Below are 20,471 nucleotides of genomic sequence, written 5' to 3' on the forward strand. Positions count from 1 at the left end.
GTAATAAACCAATATTTTATATTAGTTCTCAAAGCTGATGTAGTTTTCAGATAAAATGTACTGAAAAATTATATTATACATGTTTTACTTAGTAGGAAGTAAAGAATTAAGTAAGAATTAATTGTATGTAAATCTGAAAAAGGGTTTTTTTTTTTTTAATGTTCTAGCAATTTCATATTAATCAAGTAATAAGAATAATTGCCCTTGATAATGATTAAAGAAAAGAAACTTTTATTTTAATGTTTGCTAAGAATATAGGTTGTGTTTAATTTCAATTAAATCCCTTAATTTTTAATTTAAACTCTTTATTTATTGTGTATATGAAGTTTCTGGATGCAGTTGTATCTAGTAGTAAATGTCATATTGCTATTAAAAATCATAATTGTCTAGATAATCTTTTAATTGCTTGCTCTTATTTGTGTACTAGTTTCCTTTTCTTATTCCATTATAATTCCATGTAAACTGTGCAAATAACAAACAGAATCTTTCTTCTTTAACTTTCAGCTATTGAAGATGGTCTTAAAATTAAATATTTATTGGAGCATTGAAAATTATTTATAGTTCATTGTAATGATAGAAAATATTGTTGATTATATGTATTTAATATATAATATTGTCAAAATTTTGGGAAAAAATCTCTACATTAACTGAATTGATACCATTAAAAAAAAACAATATTTTAGGTTTTAAATTGGCATGAAAATTATTTTTGTACGATAATATTTTTTAGTAGTTGCTGCTGAAAAACTCCAAAATTTTACTTGATTTTAATCGATTAAACTTCTAGATTGGGCTATTTTAGCTCAAATGATACAAGTGGTAATAGATTATAGTTTTCCCTTCATTATTATAAATTATGCATATAAAGAATAGATTAGTGAAGTCTTGATTCTTTATGAAATTAATTCTTTATGCTTAATTCATTCAGTGTCTCTGGTAACATTATGTATTTGAGCAGGCATTTATTTTTATTTATTACTGGATGTATATTTTCACTCATTTTGTTATTGTGTTTCAGATATAAAGAATTAAGTGTATTTTTGTGTCAAGTTTTATGTATGTTAGGTGTAAAATTAACTAGGGTTTTTTTTTTTTTTTTTTTTTTTTTGTTAATGATAGTGTTTTAACATATACTTTTACAGGTGCTAGAATTACTGAGAAAAGTTTTGTTGAAAAAGTTCAATATCTCCATTCTTTGAGTTCATCCATCGCATCAATAACTTCTGTAATGGCAACAATTTTCACAATTTTAGCCTATACACTCTTTGGTTACGATATTACTCCGGCAGAGGTAAGTCAGAAATATTAATAATTAATTTGTTTATTTTTAAAACTATTTTCTTCCTGAAATCTTTTTAACTGTTTTGTTAAATTATTTATGATGAGCATTAGTATTTAAACTCATTAACTCATCTTGGAATATTTTGAAAAGTAGGATATGTTTATGACTGTTATTTATATTTAAAATAACAAGTATTTGCCAATTAATTTTATACATGTTTTTAATCTTTAAAATGTATTGTAATTTGTTTATCAGTGACATTTTTTTAAACTAAGATTACCGATTTTACAACATTCAGACTATGCTATACATGTCTGTTGGAATTTAAACTGAATAAATGGTATAGAAAATTTTATAAGAAGATGTGTATGAATCTGTAATTTTCAGATTGTTCATTTCAAATGTAAAACAATTTTTAGTGTTTTTTTGTGTGCCATTGTTTGCAATATTTATTTTTATGCTTTTATGTTTAATTTATAGATTGATTATCATTTAAGCAAATATTGGATTAATTTAGTTCAACAATTTTAATTGATTTTTTAAATAGTTTATTTTGTATGCAACATTAATGTTTTGTATTTCACAATTTTTCTGTTATATAAGTTTTTGTTCATTGCTATTATATTAATTTCTTATATTGCATTTTTATCTGTTGTATGTTTAGGATTATAAAATTTTCAACATTTGCTTTTTACAATACGAGTAATTTAAAAAATTTCTAAATTAAAAAAAATTATTGTAGGCTTTTACATTGGTTATGGTTAACTCAATTGCTAGTCATGGGATTCGCACTCTACCTATGTGTGTTAGAGCTGTGGTGAATGGATCCGTAGCACTTACAAGGTTGCAGGTAATATTACTTTTTCTTTTGTTTTGAAAGTTCAATGCTTTTTAATATAGTCTATAATTATTTTGTCACAGTGTTCTATAATGTACTAAAGCATGTTCAATACTTTATGAGCTATAAATGTAGTGCGTTAAAATGTGAAATTTTGTGTTTAGAAAATTATTTTAGTATTTATTTATTTTAGTGTATATTTATTGAAGCCCATTCTGCTCTCTTAAAATTATTTTTAAATGGAAAGTTTATTAAGTTAAACTTTATTAAGTTAAAATGTTGAATATTTCAATTTTAGACTATTCTTCGCTTAGAAGAAAAAGAAAATTATACCGTTGTTCCAAATCGCTTGGATGTTGCAGTGAGTGCCTCGAAAGCTACATTGGACTGGGAACAAATTGTGCCTACAATTGTGATGAATGGCTTAAAAACTGATAAAGGACAAGTTAATTTAATAGGTAATTCAAAGCATGTGTTTTATAAGTACTATTTTTCTTTTTTATTCATTTTCTTTGGTGTTTTTAATCCTTTCTGTCAAAAATACATTCATATGTTATATCAAATAGAAATAATAAATCAAAACAAGAATCACTTTCTCTTGTGTATTTCTTAAATCTGTTCCTCTGTTTTCAAATAATTAAATATTTTCATCATCTATATCATTTACTTCTTATTTTTTTTACTCCAATCTGAGACTGTTGTCAGTCATTTGTATGCATATCTTTTCTAAATATTGTGTTTTAATTTCAGTTGTGAAAATGATTCCATGAATAACTATAAGAATCCAAAGATAAAGAGTTTTTATAAGGAAATTCACAGCTAATCTTCACCTTTTTATTTTATTTCATATGTTCTTAATGTTGGATGTTCGTTTTGATGCTGTTAGAATTCAGGAAATAAATGAATATTTCTAACTATCTAAACATTTTCCTTTGATTAATTTTTATGTAGATTATATTAAATCACAGAAATCTGATTTCATTTTTTATGTTTAAAGAACATTCTTTTCCACATTATCCAATTGATTTTAATAATTTTTTTTAATTGCTGATAAAATTTCACCTGTAGCAGAAATTATATATTGCCTTCTGAAAAACTCAGAGTTTTCCATTTTTCTTTATAAATTTTGTAAGATTTAGAATTTTCTTTTTCAGTTGCTGAGAATGACAAGCATGCTGGTGATGACATTACTTCAAATACTGCTTTAGTGAATACTCTTCAGTCAGAATCAGGTCTCCCACCAGCTCTCACAGATATTACTTTCACTTTACATAGAGTAAGAAGTGTGATTTATATTGAAATTTTTAATATGTTATATACATTAATTTCTCTAATGGTACTAATATTACATAGCCTTTTTACCACCTTTGTAAAATATTCTGAATATAATATTTATTATCTTCTTCTTTTATCAGTTTTATTTCGAGTTCATTTTATAAAATGCTTGATTAATAATAGATTTGATTAATATTCATATATTTTTTACTATAGCTATTTATTTATTTTTTGATTATTTCTATAGATCTTTAAAATTATTTGAAGATTTTCATTTTGCTGCTATTCATCTTGTCAAAGATGTAATTTTTAGAACAATATAAATAAAAATAATCAAAGTTCCTTTGTATATAATTTAAGTTTAGAATCTTTAAAAAAAATATGTCGATTATCTTGATTGTTGATTTTCCATTGTTTAAATGCATTTATATATTTCATAATATTTTTACCCCCCACCCTGCCTCCACTTTTTTTATTTAAAAAAAATATGATTTTTTACTAAAAGTCTTGATAATTAAATTAAATATTAAATATGTCCAAAGATTTAAAAAATTCCATGCAATCCTTTGTCTTACAATCATGGTATATCTTTAAATATTTACTTTGGAGCTATTTTACACAAAGCTTTACAATTCAGCCTACATTTAAATACCTAATTACTTGCTAAAAAAATAGATAATTTAAGGAATTTTAAGATAAATTTATAAATAGTATACAATATATCATTTGATCTTGTTTGTTAAAGTGATACTAATTATTATGATAATCATACAGTAGCAAATGGTATTCAACCTTTCCTTTTTATAAAACATTTTTATTCAAATTTTAATGAAAATAAATGCATATGAGGTTTGGCAAAATTATTCAGTCTGACAATAAAATTCTGTTAAATGCATTACTTTAAATTACAAGTTATTAAGTATGTAGGAATAAATTTAAGTGTTTTTATTTTATAAATGTTCCTCAAGTTACGTTAGTGAAGGTTTTTTTTAAATCAATTTGAAATACATATACTCTAAATTTTTGGGGGAAATTTTAAGCTTATTATTGTTAAGTATTTTTCAAAATATATCTGCCTAAACCATTTTGCACTTTACATAGTAACTTAGTAGGTGTTGTAATTGCATTATTTATAATGACAAAGCTACTGCTAAAAATTTTAACAAACAATAACATGTATCAGATTTCAATATCTTTATTCTGAAAATTTCCAAATGAAGGTAAATATATATATATAATATATGTATTTTTATAAAAGAAATTTGTTTTTTAAAAAAACTTATGAAGCAAATTAAATGGTCAAAGCGTAGAATTTTTCCATTGCACTATTTCCCCATTCCTTTTATGTCTAATTCCTTTTAAGCATAGATTCCATCTTTACTATGGATATTTTTTTTATCTATCTCTAAAATACATCTCAGCTTTATTATAAAAAAAAATTGCATACATATCTTTAATACTTTTATTCTTTCATGTGATATATAAATTTACCTTCAACTAAAATAGTTGTTTAGCTTTCAGAGTTTTAATAATAAACTGTATTATTGATATTTTTACAATGGTTGTTTGCTCAGATTTCCTTTTGCTGGAGTTGATGCTATTGGGATTTTAGAATTATCAGGTATATGAACTTGTGGTTTATTGCATTCCACTTGCATGCATATTTTGTCACAACCAAGAAGCATGTTAAATATATTCCTTTTAAATGTCTTATTTGATCTCTTGTATCTCATTTCTAAAAATATTTTATTTTACAGGGCAAATTAATTGGTGTATGTGGTCCATATGCTAGTGGAAAATCATCACTTCTTGCAGCGCTTCTTGGACAGGTAAATAATTTTTTGTTTGTTTGTTACATTTTATTTTAAATTGACTTGTAAAAGCAACAATAGGAGAGCAACCTCATTATTGCTGATTCAAAGAATGAGGTGGATGAAATATGGTGTATGGTTTTGTATCAAATTTTAGATCAGTCAGTCAACGCTTCTTAAACCACTTCTCTTCATTTTCATGTGCATGTGAATGAAATTACTTCAAGTTTTTTTAAACCAAAATAAAGATCTGGATCAAATATTGGACCTAATTGAGTGAAAGTAAAACAGCTAAAATGGGTTTAGATTTCTTCTTTATATTACAAAATCTTATTGTAAAGTTGATGTAAGGAAATTGCTGTTTGAAAATCAATTCACTTCCATAATGCTGAAGAATATGCTATCTGAAAATTTTTTATAGAATTTTTACAAGATACTGTTTCTAGGCATAATTAGTTCTGCTTTTAAATATTCCAACACCAAATGTATGTAGACATAGCATAAGAATTTGGTAGTTTTTTTTTTTTTTTAGATTAGAATTTAATTTAAGAAGAAATTTCATTTTAGATTCAATTGTATAAAGGCATTATGCATTTAAATCCATCTAGATCAAGTTTTCTTACATTGATGGGTATGGAAATTTAGATATTAGAATATCATATATTGATGTAATTCGAAATTATAAAATTTGATCTAAAATAAATTTTCTGTTGCTTCAAAAGGGAATAATGAATTAAACCAAACAAATTAACTTGCCAAAGAAATGTGAGATTCAAATTATTCAATTCCTACTATTCAAATTTTCAATCGTTAATAAAATATTTTTTATTCATACACTTAAGTTCAAATACATTTTTTTTAAACTTGTAGTGGATGACACTTGATGTTAATACAGTTTTTCAAATATTAATTAATTTTATCCAGTAATTTCTATTTGATCGCCAAATGGTCACTAAGTTTGTCACCAATTTTGTAATTATTTAATAAAAAGTAACTGAAATAAAAAAATCTTTGTTGACCTAAGTACAAATTGATTTAAAAAATTTTGTTTTATATTTTACTTTTTTTTTTTTTATTAATAAACTGATTGGAATCCAAATTAAAAAATATTGGACTTTTTGATATGGACTTTTTTTTAGTGTGATTTTGTAATTAAATCATTTTTGTATTTAAAAAAAATCTGCTGAGAAATTTTTTAATTATATTCATGCTAATGTTTATTTTTATTCAACATTTTCCATTGTCCATGGGCAATAGGCATGGTTTCTATTATTATCATTACACCAATCTGAAATTTTAGATAATTTTTTATTTTAAGTTGTGTGTGTGTGTGTGTGTGTGTGTGTGTGTGTGTGTGTGTGTGTGTGTGTGTGTGTGTGTGTGTGTGTGTGTGTGTGTGTGTGTGTTATCAATTTACTGTAGACATGCAAATTGTCGAATTGAGAATACAATAAGCTCTAAATATCTGCTCATTATCAAAAGACTTTTTTAATAAGATAATAAAAATTTATGAAAAGACTGTTTTTGCAGATTTTTTAAAGTTAGTGAATATGCCATGCCTTCTGGAAATAAATAAAACTATTTATGATAATTCTCATTCAAAATGTTGCGATCGATTATAATCTCATTAAAATATAAAAATTAAAATAATTTCATTTCATTTCCAAAATTTTTTAATTCCATATGTTGTATAATAAATACTTCAAATTACTAGAAAAATATTCCTGTTCCTTGTATTTTTCAGATGAGGCTTTTGAAAGGACAGATTGCTGTTAGGGGCTCTATTGCTTATGTTTCTCAACAACCATGGATACTCAATGCTACATTACGTGAAAATATTCTATTTGGAAATCTGTTTAGTTCTAAGAGGTCAGCAGATAAATTTTTGTTGTTTCCCTTTATATAGATTTCTTTAAACATAATATTTGGGAATATTTAATAATTATTTTGAAAGGATTTTCTAAAATAAGAGTTGTCCACCATATATTTAATTAGGAATTAAAAGCATATAATTCTTAGAATAAACTGAACATTTTAAATTTGTTTGCACCTTTGTCTTGTTTGATGATTTTACATAGATAATAACAGACTAATTTTCATATTTATCATTTGTTAATGATGCTAGGTTTACGATCATATAAATTTTCTGATTCATAAGCGATCTTTGAAAATCTAGAAAAGGCTTATTAAGTGCTTGTCACTTTCTGTTTGTTATAATAGATTGTTTGTATTTAGTGAATTAAATTTTTATTGCTTTTAATTCTTTCTTTAGATAAATTTTAGAATTTTAACAACTTTGACTCTCATTTCTACTGAAGAGTATACTGATTATCATTATACTGATACTTTTTCTTTCAGTGTTTTAAGATGCTTGAAATTCATTTTAAGATTCTGATTCAATTCTAAATCCTTTATTGATTGATTTATAAGGCTGAGTTTCCATGAACTTTCAGTTTATAAAGTTGATAGGTATAAGCTACATTTTTCTGAAGTTTAAATCTTAACCCCCTTCCCTTTTTCATCTGCTACATGTAAGCATTGATTTTTCTGGTAACCAGGAAAGATTATCCATCTTTTATTAAGGTATTCTAGTACATTGCTTAATATTATGATAAATAAATTGAAGCTTTATGACGTTATTTATTTTAGAACAATTTCTTTAATATCTAAAAAAATTGTTTTCTATTAAAATTTGTATTGAACAATTTTTCAAGATCTTCTATAGTGTTTTAATTAATTTTTCCAATTATTCTTTTCATTTTTTTTATCCATTTAAGGGTAAAATTTTAATAAAAAATTGTTATGAATTTTTGTGATCAAAATTAATATGCCTTTCATGATTCATTTGGAAATTTATTGAAATAAAAGCAAGATTTTTTGAAATTAATGATTTTCCTTAAAAATAACACTTCTGTACAATATTGTTTATTATATGAAAAAAACTGTCCCTTTTTAATATAATAAATAGTATTTGAAATTGTCAATACTTAAATTTGTCTGCATTATGTTTTAAATATTACACCTATGGGGAAAATAATTCTTCAAAGTCAAGAAATGAGGGATAAATGCATCCTGTAGCTTCTGCACATGAATAATTATCTACTTTGCTATTCAACAGTTTCATATATTAAATAATGTTTGAAGCATTAGTTAGCATAAGCCTAATTCCTTTTTTGGTATTGTTGGATTTGTCTAATTTCTCTCTCTCTCTCTCTCTCTCTGTCTCTTTTTTTATATTTCAAAGTATTTATTTAGTTTTTTAATTTGAATTTATATATTTTAGATATTATGAAGCTGTATATGCTTGTGGATTACCTGAAGACATTGCAGCATTGCCTGCTGGCGATCAAACAGAGGTAAAATGAAAATGTGTAACATTTTTACTTATGGTATACACTTAATTTTAACTTTTTAGAAACTGTTAAAATAAGTTTATAATTTTAACTTTGAGTCTTGACAAAATCAAATAGTAAAATATTTCTTGATTTAAAATTTGTGTATGTTCATTAAGATTTCTATTTAGTAAAATTTCAGTTAATGCCAGACATAAACTTGTAATGAATGATATATTTAAATTGTAAATAAACTGCATACTCTATAACAGCTACATAATTTCCACAATTGCTATGGAAATTACGGAGTTAAAGATATATAGTGAAAAATTATGGGAAACTACGAAGGAACAAATGTATATCAAATACAAAAAATACTGAAAAACTCTTCTTTCTGGAAACTTCTTTCAGCAGTGCCTGTCTCCACAATGCCTAGATAGAATTTTTAGCATGGTTATAAAAAAAAAAAGAAAAAGGAAATCTTATTCTAGCATAGGAATCCTTCCTCATTCCAAAAATGTATGTGGGAGTGTATTATGATGTTATACTGAATAGTGAGAATTCTTTTAAAGCAAAATTACTTGCCCACTTAATGAAAAAAAAAATGTGAATGTTTAACAAGCAATTTGTTGGATCAACAAAATCGTGTTATGTCATTTTTTAAAAATATATCACATACATTCAGTTAATAATCAAGATTTGTTAAATTTTGAGTAATGCTTGAAAATAATTGTTTTAACTAATCAAAATTCTTTGGAAATAGCTAATTGATACTATGTTATACATTAACTTAAATAAGTTAATTTATAACATAAAACTTATAAATTAATGTACATTATTTAGAACTTGCATTAAAAGTAATATGTCTGTGCTACTGATGACTGGTAATCAATTTTGTAGGGTATGGATATGATACTTCCTGTTAAAAAAAAAAAGTCAAACTATTAAATTCAAAATTAAATACTTTTATGCTATTGCTTGTTTTTAAATTAACTTGTATATGCATTTAAAATTCTAAAAAGCATGACTGACTTTTTAAGAAATAACTTCAATACTTTAATGCATAAGTATTTTATAAAATAAATGTCACTTATAAATTTTAATTAATATTTTAGCTTGGAGAAACAGGTGCAAACATTAGTGGTGGCCAGAAACAAAGAATCAGTTTAGCTAGGGCTCAATATGCTGATAAAGATTTGTATCTTTTGGATGATCCTTTTTCTGCTGTAGACAACCAGATAGGAAAGCATATATTTCAGCACTGTATTAAAGGAGCTTTGAAAGGAAAAAGCATTTTGCTTGTAACACATCAATTGCAGGTACTTCATGTTATTTTTTAATTTTCTTTCTTATGACATGTTTTGAAATTTTGCTTCATTTAATGATTATGATTTGTGTCGATTCTTCATAATAAGTTATTTTACTTTTGTATATATTGCTTTGAAGATCAATGATTACTATGCTTCATGTGGAAATTTTTGAGTTACAATTCTAAGATTTGCTGTTTGGCTTTCTATAATTTGTGGAAATATTTTATATGTAGATTGAGAATATTCAAAATTCACATAAACTATTTTGTTCAATGTCAATGAATTATTCAACGTAAAAATGAATTCATGCATCTGCTGTTTTTCATTTATCATCCTTTCTTTTATCTGAATCTTCTAGTATATAACTGAAAAATGCTATTCTCCACTTTATCTAAAATAATCTTGTTTTTATTTGTACATTTCCTTAAAAGTTTAAGTAGTTCAAATTGCAAAGAATAAATTCACCTTTATAATCTGTATACTGATTTTATTAAAGTTTAATGTCAGTTGTTAGCTCAAAAGGCTTAGTACATATTATTGAAAATTTAATTATGCCTTATTGAAAATAAGAATAGAGAAGTATTTATAAAAATCAAACTCTTTTCAATAATATTAATATTTTCATATTCCTTATATGAAATTATCGTATTTTTATATAAAATTCCATTTTTAGATTTATAATACTATTGAAATTCAGTATTGATATAGTTTCTTTCTGTAATGCTCCTTTGCTTTTACAACAAATGTAATAAGCATTTTGATAACTCCTGTTTAATTTTAAATTATCTATTATTAATTCACATTAAAAGGATCTAACAAATTTTTGCAGCCTATATAGAAACAATCTGAATCCATTTTATTTTCTTGTAGATTCTTGTACGAAGTCTTATTTGGTGTATTAAGGTAAAATTGTTCATTCTTTATTGACATTCAAACATTTTTTTTCAGTATCTTCAAGAATGTGATAGCATATTATTTATGAGAGATGGTACAATAGTAGAGCAAGGCACTCATCAAGAATTAATGGCAAATGACTCTGAATATGCATCATTGATTCAGATGCTGTCCAAAGATGACAACTTCCGCAATGATATTGTGGAAGGTTGGTATTTGCATTATTGTGTACTTAATTACTTGAATTGTTTGTTTTTTTTTTTTGTTGTTTTTTAATTTCTTAAATGACCAATTTCACCTACTCATTTTTGATTCAAAGTACACTTTTCTGGTTAAATTGTATTTTTAAAAAATCCCAAAATATATTTCTTTAATTTGAAAAATTGAAGCAATATTAGAAATGAAATTTTTATCTTTACAAAGTAAATTACACTGTTAAAGAATCTTTGATTAAAATTTTATGTAAATAAAATAGTATCCAGCTGGTCCCTTTTTTAATAGTATGCTAGGATTGCTCAAAGTGTTTTGCATATTTATATTTATGATTATAGTTTTAATACTTTGTTCCATCTTTAATTTTTTAAATAATTTTGATAATGAAAATTTTTAAGTGATAAACACATATTATTGCAAGTAACTGTTTCAATTATAATAAGATAATTATAAAAAAAAATCTTCATTTCATTGTTTTAGATTAGTTTTAATCTAAATTAATGTGTTTCTTTTCTAGATCGTAAATCTTTGACTCCTGAAGAAGAAACCACACCATCTCACAGTCGTTTAAATTCTCCTACTTTAAGTTCTGTTTCAGATTTAGATGATACTGATGCCTGTTGTGATGGTAAGTTCACTGTATTTGCATTTTTATCCTTAAGTGATTTGTAAAATTTAAAGATCTCCAGAGGTTAGAAATATTTTATGTAAATCATAAAATAAGGAATTTTATATAAAAATATTATAAATTCGTGAATTTTTTTTCATATCTTACCTGATACTGCAGATTTCTATCCCAAGGCTTATTGCATAATTTTGATATATCTTTTGACCTAATAAAATGTAATTATATTCTAATATATAGATTAAGTTGGGTGGTGCCATTTTAGTTTAACTATAATATTTTTTTATATCCATTATTAAAAGTTCTGTTTATTATCATAATGAAGTGATTAACATATACTTAACTCTTACAATTGCTACATTAATTGTATGTGTAATTATTTATCAGTAAGTGAAAAAAAATGTGTAATTAAATTGATGGTAATGATAATTAATAAAAACTAAAAATTAACTCTCCCTAATCATTTGTAATTTCTTCAATTTTTAAAATTATAATTTTTTAATGCTAAAAATTGACATTTCTTGTATTATCACATTCAGCTATGGAATGGGAAATTGCACTTTTTATAGCTAAATTTAATTGTACACATTTTCTTATTTATATTTTGATGGGTGTAAAGTTTAAAAGTATATTCAGCAACTTAAGTTGTGTATCATGTTGAGCATTTTGGTTATATTTAACTGCTAACCATGAATAATTTAATTTTTCCATAATGCATGCTACCAGTATCTTTATTAACATTTAAACACTATTGAAAATCCTGATTATTATAAAGTTTCCTCTAAATAGATCAAAGTAGATTCCTAAGCAGGAAGAAAGTTAAATTTAGAAACATTTGAATTATATCATTAATTTTTAATTTCATGTTAAAATATTCTAAACTGAATGCATTTTTAAATTATATTTCTAGGCCAGTTAACAGCTGAAGAAAAAACCAAAACTGGCACAATATCATACAATACTTACATTAGCTATATAGTGGCTGCAGGTGGTTTCATTGTATGTTCTTTAGTGATGATTTGGTTTATTCTTCAAGCAGTGTCAGTAGAATTCAGCAAATACTGGCTAAGTTACTGGCTCTCTCAAGGTGATGGGGTATGTATGAACATATTATGAGTTTTTTTCATATCCTTGTGTAAAATTGATTATAAAGAATTTGGATTTGCCTAATACAAATCAAAGTTTCTTTTGCATGCTTTATGAATTAAAGAAATCTTCACCTTTTATATGTGTTCAGTATTAAATAATCAGAAATAATTATTAATGCAAGATTCAGTTGTAGTAGTAGAAGTACAAAATATTTATTAAAATAAGATTATTTCTTCACAAATTTGTTGAACCGTTTTTTACAATATTTATTTATTTTAATGCTGTTGATTTATTGTCTATTTGATCAGGTTGCAGTGATTTTGTTCTGCTTTGTTAATGTTCTTTTCCACTCTCTTTGAGCTTTAACAACTTAGGATTATTAGAATTCTAACCAAGTTAACTGATTTGCAATCAAATGCTTATGTAATTAAAAGAATATCATTTTAGTTCATTCTCAATTTTTATTTATTTATCTGCTGTATTGGTAGTGCAGATACACTTTATAAATGTTTTATCCTTGCATTTGAAAGCCCTTTAATATTTGTTATTTATAAATCCTATAGCGTATGTAAAATTGTCTTTCCTATTTTATCATACATATTAATGGAAAAAGCATTGCTGAGATATAATTTTTTAAGAAACTGTAATTTATTTTTGATAAACCCTTGAAAGTTTGCTATGTGTTTCATTTTATCGTATTAAATATATTTAAGAGTCATTTAAAGCATGGTATAAGGGAATAAAATACTATTGCCTTTTAGTTAACTATTGAAAAATTCTTTCATGATCTTTCTCATTGTTTACTGTATTCATTTTAGAACAATACATTCAAATCAATTTATTCTGTGAATGTTACTGAAGCTCCTCCTCACTTTGAAGCAATCAGCATTTCAGAACATCCTGATGTAGAATACCATCAACTTGTGTATGGATTGAGTGTCATAGCTATGTTAGGAGCCAGCTTGATCTTGGGTTATTTGTTTACAAAGGTTTGTATTTTTTTTACATGTGTTTTTATTTATTTCTTACTTGAAAATTAACAAACTATATCAAAGAGGGATAATATTACTTTTATCAAGAAAATATTAATATATTTATGAAATTTCTATATAATAAAATTGCTTGCAATGATTTTTAATTTGAAATTGTTTTTTACTACAATTGCTTTTAATAAAATTCCCTCCAATTTTTTTCCCCCAATTACTGTACTGATTTTTAAGAAAGTGATATCAAATTCATATATGCATTTTTAACTTAGAAAAATGTTGATATCACCAAAGATACTATAAAATTTTTTTTATATATTATACATATTTATTTTGTAGACGACACTTCGAGCTTCAAGTAGTTTGCATGACAAACTGTTGCAGAAAGTGATTCGCAGCCCTATGCACTTTTTTGACATCACACCCACTGGAAGAATTCTTAATTTGTTTACTCATGATGTGGATGAAAGTAATTACTTTAATAACTTATCTGTTACAATTATATTCTAAGAACTTGTAAAATCTTTTATGATTTTAAGTTTTAATTTTTATGATATAATAGCTGTAAATTGACTTTAAAGCAGTTTGTAAATATATGCTAATTAGAATGAAGGGAATTTTAAATGTGTTGAACTCCTTATTCCATTAATGTATGGGTGTCTTTTGCTTTTAAAACTTTGTTAAATATTGAAAAGGCAAACTAATTGTTAAAAAGTTTAAAACTTTTGAAATAAAGCAGGATTTTAAAATAAATGTATTTTCTTTTCTTTTTTCTGTCAATGGTGATATAATAACGTTTTCTTAAAAGCATTTAATATGATGAGTAACAAAACATTCTAGTTATGAGCTATTTGTCTTCTAATATTTTGCAAAAACAATTTTTTCCTTCTTACTACTTTTTAATATCACCTTTCTCTGAATTTTTTTTTTTTTTTTTTTTTTTTTTTTTTGCTTGATTTTTAATTTTCTGTTTTTTAGTTGACACCCAGGTACCATCTGTTATGGTTATTCTTCTTCAAAGATATTCTTCTCTAGTATTGGCTCTGTTATTAGTTGTTATTGTATATCACTGGTTTGCTATTCCTCTTGTGGTTTTGGGTGCACTTTTCTTGTTTCTCCAAAAACTTTTCAAAGCAACTATGAGGGATCTGAAACGATTTGAAAATACATCTCGGTCTCCTGTCTTCGGTCATGTAGCTGCAACTGTTAAAGGTCTACCTACCATAAAAGCATTTGAAAAACAAGAGGATTTTTTTGACAGGTATTATAATTTTCTTTTTCCTTTTTTTTTTAAATCCTTAAAAAAACGTTTTTAGTAAGAAGCTTTAGTAAATATTTATTATTGCTAATGAAATTGTATGAAGTTCTAAAATGTTTTTTATTCATACAATATAGTACAATGTACAATACAAGCTTTTATTTAAATATTTAATTTTTATAATAAAGTAATCATTTTTAAATACCTTGAAATGATAGAAAACTGTAAAATTCTAATAATAAAAATGTTATGCATATAATAAATAACTTTTAAAAGCTTGTAATTATAAAAATAATTTTAGTTTTACCAAGCTTCCTCAAAATCTGTTTCTAAGGTAAAAAAGAATATTAAGAATCATAATACATCAGTAAGTTTTGTTTCTGAAACAATAAAAAAATTAGATTAAGTTAATGAGATTTGATTCATGAGACTATATATTCATATGTTAACATTACCTTTCATAAAATATCAGTTGAATATTATGTTATTTTGAAAATATTCTCTGCTTTTTTAAAGTTCAATTTTGTATTGCATCATATGTTATTAAAAAAATAAATGAACTGACTTATGTAATATATGAAATATATTTTTCCATTAAGGAATTTTATGGCAAATTTCTTTTGTAGTAATAAATAATGAAAAATTGCTGCATATTTGTATTTAGTTATGTATTTATTCTTTGAATAATGCTTATTGTATATTTTGTTAAACACTTTTTTTTTTTTTTGGTTAAAAATGGGGGCCAGGGACCCATTGTGTGATTATTTTCTTGAAATTAGATTTTAAATTATAAAGTTGTTTATAAACTCTTTTGCTGTTTTAGATTTACTCAATTAGTTGATAATCATGCATCTCCTCGGTATCTTTATTATTCATCAATGAGATGGTTAGGCATTCGAATGGATCTCTTGTGTCTTCTCATTACACTGATAACTATTTTGTTTGTTCTTTATCTGAGAGATCAAGTTAATCCTGCATTTGCTGCTCTTGCCCTTGTCCTCGTTCTTCAAGTAAGAAATAATTTTCAATATTGTAAATTTTCTTTTTTAATATGTTTATAAAATAATGATAGCAAAAGCTGTTGTGCGTTTTGTATGATGTTTCTTGTGGAAGATCACTTAAATAAATTTTAAATTTATATTGTATTTCATAAATGACTTATAAATTATCCTTATATTGTCCTCTTTCCCTAATATTACTGAAAATGTGAATAAAAAGAATATTAATATATTTACTGTGTAGCAGAAGTTCCTATTAAAACATTAAGACAATAAAATTTGCTTTTTAAAAGTATGAATAAAAATTTAGCTACTTCTTTAAATTAATTTTAATTTGTATGGAAACAATTTTTCCATTCAGTTCTTGGTCTCATATTTTCTGCCTGCATTTTAAAAATATCTTCTCTGTGTAATAATAACAAGTTAAATGATTTTTTTTAAAAAGCTAAGTGGCTTATATCAATACATTGTGAGAATTGGATGTGAATTAGAGTCAAGATTTACATCTGTTGAGAGAATTCAGACATATGTAGAAGACCTAGAATCGGAAGCGCCTCCTGTCATTGACAAAATGAGACCATCACCGGATTGGCCAACTAGGGGCCACATAACCTTCAAAGATGTGAAAATGCGCTACAGACCAGGCTTGCCTTTAGTTTTGAAAGGTCTCACTTTTGAAATTGAACATCAAGAGAAGATTGGGATTGTTGGAAGATCTGGTGCAGGTAAATTTTCTTACTGCTATTTTTATTTGTTAATAATGTAAAACAAGATGCCATTAGTCCTGAAAATATTTTTTACCTTAATCCTGGATCATTGTGATTAATTTCGATGCAAACAAAAGAAAACAAAAAAATCTTTACTGTGTTGCTATTATTTGATAGTGTTCTGTAATGCAAATAATAGTTTCCATAATTTTCATTTTTCTATGTGTTAGAGGTAGCTGAAAGGAGGTTTTTACATATAAATCCAATAAATAAAATGATTGGAGACATGTGACAGTTCTGCCTAATTTTGATGATTTTGCGAGATGTAAATGTGAAGTTAGATCTATGATATGCACAATGTAGGTTTTGATTGAAGAGACAATGCCTGAACAGGATGAAGACAGTCAGAAATATGAAGAAATTATTCCACAACCACCATAATATGCATTAAATCATTAAAACAATTTCAGTTTTCATTATTTGTCATAGTGACATAAGAGAAAAGATATATGTACAGATAGATGATTGCAATTTGATTTTGATTAAACTGATCTAAAATATTTCAATTTATCTAGCAATGAGAATTGCATTTTACTCTTAAGATTCTGTGATAAAAATTTCAGAAAAAAATATATATACCCTTGATTATTCAAGGCTTGTTGTTCTAAATGAATTACAATTATTGCTTGATTCCCTTTTTTAACATTAAGGAAATACTTAAAATGTAAGTATTTTTTAAAGTTTTTTTTAATGATGCCAAAATAGTTTGTAAAATTAAGTAAATGAATGTAACATTTTGTCAAAATGAGTTGTAATAAAAGTATATATACCATGATATTACAGGCAGTATTGTATTCATCACATGAAACTTATTTTAATCTAAATAGATTGATATTTAAGAGATTAATAAATTTTGTTTTTGCTTGTTTTAATTTAATAGATCTTTTCTTTAGTGTTCTTGGATTATAATTAATTTACTTATAGATTATTGTTCTAAGTCAATCTTGTATTTATGTAGGAAAATCTTCTTTGGGAGCTGCATTATTTCGATTAGTTGAATTATCTTCAGGAACTATAACAATTGATGGAATCAATATTGAAGAACTTGGTTTGGAAGATTTACGCTCTAGAATGTCTGTTATTCCACAAGACCCTGTTTTATTTCATGGCAGTATCAGGTAAATATGACAAAAATGAAATATCTAAAAAAAATTTATTTCACTAAAAGAATTATATTAAATTAATACTTGGGATCTTAATATTTTCATATTTTGTTACATCAAATTCTAATTTTGACTTAAAGATTACAAAGCTAAACAGAACGGTTTATCATATGAGGGAAACAATGATCTACTTGATTTTTTTAATTCTAAAAAGTGTATGAATATTTTTTTATATTAAATTTAACTTTTGTTGGTACCTTATACTATATTTGTTTAAATTTCATTTATATTATATTTAATATATTTAAATTTCATTTCAAGACTTGACATTTCATCTCAAAATTTCATTCTTAAATATATCTTTGATTTATGAGATATTAAAGTATATTATTGGTTTTAAAAAGGAATTCATATTTAAAACAACTTATTTTGTAGCACATTGATAAGAATTCCATATTTAAATGACTTTATTGACTATTTTAGAAATTGTGTCATAAATATCATTGTTAATAAAAGATAATAGCATTATGTTTTTTATGCATTCCAAATAAACACATTTTTTTTTATTTAGATTGAATTATTCATTTCATTTTAAAATTTCATATGTATGTTAATGTCACTTCATTAATAAAATCCAATTGTTTGTCTTCCCTAATTTATTTTACCATTATTTATACCTCTTTTACAAAAAATTAAATGCAAACTAATGTATAAACTATTTTTATTATTAATTATTGTGTTAGAAATATTTTCACTTGTATATTTCAATCATCAATAATTTTATAATTTTAGCTTCTAATCAGAAATTTCTGTTTTTCATGAAATTTTTCATTAAACATTTTAATTGTGCTGTCTGATTATTTACATTTTATTTTGCGTTAGATACAATCTAGACCCTCTGAATGAATATGAAGATGAAATATTGTGGAAAGTACTAGCTGAGGTGGATATGAAGTCAAAGGTAATATATTGTATTTTGTAATACTAAAATTTGTTAGATCTAGTCTCTTACTAGTCTGAATTTCACACATATGTAAGGAAATTTTGCAGTTACATCATCTTAGCAGCTATTCATTTGTCTTATATAAAGCTTTCAAAACTATTATCGATCAAAACTAATCAATCCATCAATCACCATTTCTAAAATGTATTCAGTATTTTTATGATTACATTGCACATAATTTTTCATTCAATTTAATAAACTTATAGTGATTCTTTACAAGTAACAAGTTTGTAATTTATATTAATCATATAATTGTATGTATACAAATTTCTCTGAAATTTAACATATCCTTAATATTAGATAAAATGTTATCTTATACTTATTTTGTTAGATTTCTGCTCTGGATGGAGGACTTGATTCTACTGTTGTTGAAAGTGGAAATAACTTTTCTGTTGGTGAAAAGCAGTTACTGTGCATGGCAAGAGCTTTATTAAGAGAAAGCAAAGTAATTAGGATTTATATAAAAATTTTATCTGTTTTAGTTAATGCTACTAGATAATATTTATAGTTATTGAATATTGATTATTTTAAATTTATTTTAATTGTAGTTGTACATATTTTTTTTTAAAATTCACAACATTTAATTCTGTTAGTAGCTTTAAAATAAATAGCTAAACATTTTGAATATTAAATTGACATAGTATTGCACATACTCTTGAAAAATACATTATAAGATCATTCATTTTATGAATTTCTTTATCATTTATTTCAAATGCAGTTTAATATTGAGTTTTAAAAATGCTTTGATCTTGTTTAATGGTTTAATAAGAATATTAATATCAGTAAAACAAAAACAAATTTTTTATTGCATTATAATGTTGTATGATTAGGACTGATGATGACATTTTAAATGTTTGGTGAGACCTTTTTTGTATGAATGATTCTATATTAGTGAATTTTTCCTTAAATAAGTAAATTTTTACATTTTTAAGACATGATATTTTTTAAGAGTAAAATATTTTATCGTTGCTGCTTTCAAAATGTGCAGCAAATGGATTAATAGATGCTGTTCCAACTGTTTTTTTCCCATTGTAAAAATAAATAAATAAATGTTGGGAAAATTTATCAAGTAAGTTCTGACCAGATGTAATGGCTATCTTCACCTTTGACCTTTCTTTGTCAGAAATTTTTCACCTTGAAGACAAAATCTATTCTCATTGTAATATTTGAATATATTGATCTTTGCCTTTTTTTAGTTCCTTTGGATTTATTAGAGAAATAACCTTCAAATAGAGGAAGTACATCATTTAAAGAATTTTGAGAACTAACAGAGAAATCAGCCGATTATTAAGTCACCTTCAAATAAAAAAAGAATGGAATTAAGGAAATCAGTGTTAAAAATTAGGGAAATACTGCATGTGACCTTTTAGAGAAAGAGAGCAGAACATTCAATGTTAAATTTATTTGGAAATATATGTAATTATATGAATATTGTGTGTTCATTTAATGGGGCTTTTATCTGCGTTTGTAATTGTATATTATAATTTTTTTTGGATACCCAGGGGCAAAAAAGCAAAACCATTCCATTGTAGATATTTGAAGGATTTAAAAACAATCGATGAATGTTCATGCTAATAAGTCGATCAAATACATACCAAGTCTGAGGTTTTCAGACTCGTCACTCTTGTAACTTTCAATGGTATCAAAAAAAATTTTTAAACAAAGTTAAAAATCAATAGAATTGTGG

At 24.8% G+C, this 20,471-nt stretch overlaps 1 protein-coding gene across 2 annotated transcripts in view; it reads left to right on the top strand.

The window, feature by feature from the left end:
- LOC129965996 (ATP-binding cassette sub-family C member 5-like) overlaps positions 1-20,471 on the top strand; it is a 30,951-nt gene that overhangs the window by 6,423 nt on the left and 4,057 nt on the right. For both annotated transcript variants that reach the window (XM_056080328.1, XM_056080335.1), the window contains exons 10-28: positions 1,143-1,291; positions 2,025-2,132; positions 2,419-2,578; positions 3,275-3,396; positions 5,153-5,224; positions 6,951-7,075; positions 8,490-8,562; positions 9,654-9,857; positions 10,797-10,950; positions 11,473-11,583; positions 12,491-12,675; positions 13,488-13,658; positions 13,995-14,124; positions 14,634-14,916; positions 15,737-15,923; positions 16,357-16,636; positions 17,637-17,796; positions 18,664-18,742; positions 19,116-19,229. In XM_056080328.1, coding sequence (XP_055936303.1) covers positions 1,143-1,291; positions 2,025-2,132; positions 2,419-2,578; positions 3,275-3,396; positions 5,153-5,224; positions 6,951-7,075; positions 8,490-8,562; positions 9,654-9,857; positions 10,797-10,950; positions 11,473-11,583; positions 12,491-12,675; positions 13,488-13,658; positions 13,995-14,124; positions 14,634-14,916; positions 15,737-15,923; positions 16,357-16,636; positions 17,637-17,796; positions 18,664-18,742; positions 19,116-19,229 — 2,867 coding nt within the window. The remainder of the gene's footprint in view (positions 1-1,142; positions 1,292-2,024; positions 2,133-2,418; positions 2,579-3,274; positions 3,397-5,152; positions 5,225-6,950; positions 7,076-8,489; positions 8,563-9,653; positions 9,858-10,796; positions 10,951-11,472; positions 11,584-12,490; positions 12,676-13,487; positions 13,659-13,994; positions 14,125-14,633; positions 14,917-15,736; positions 15,924-16,356; positions 16,637-17,636; positions 17,797-18,663; positions 18,743-19,115; positions 19,230-20,471) is intronic.

The sequence above is a fragment of the Argiope bruennichi genome, chromosome 1 (assembly GCF_947563725.1).
Source record: "Argiope bruennichi chromosome 1, qqArgBrue1.1, whole genome shotgun sequence".
Lineage (NCBI taxonomy): Eukaryota > Metazoa > Arthropoda > Arachnida > Araneae > Araneidae > Argiope > Argiope bruennichi.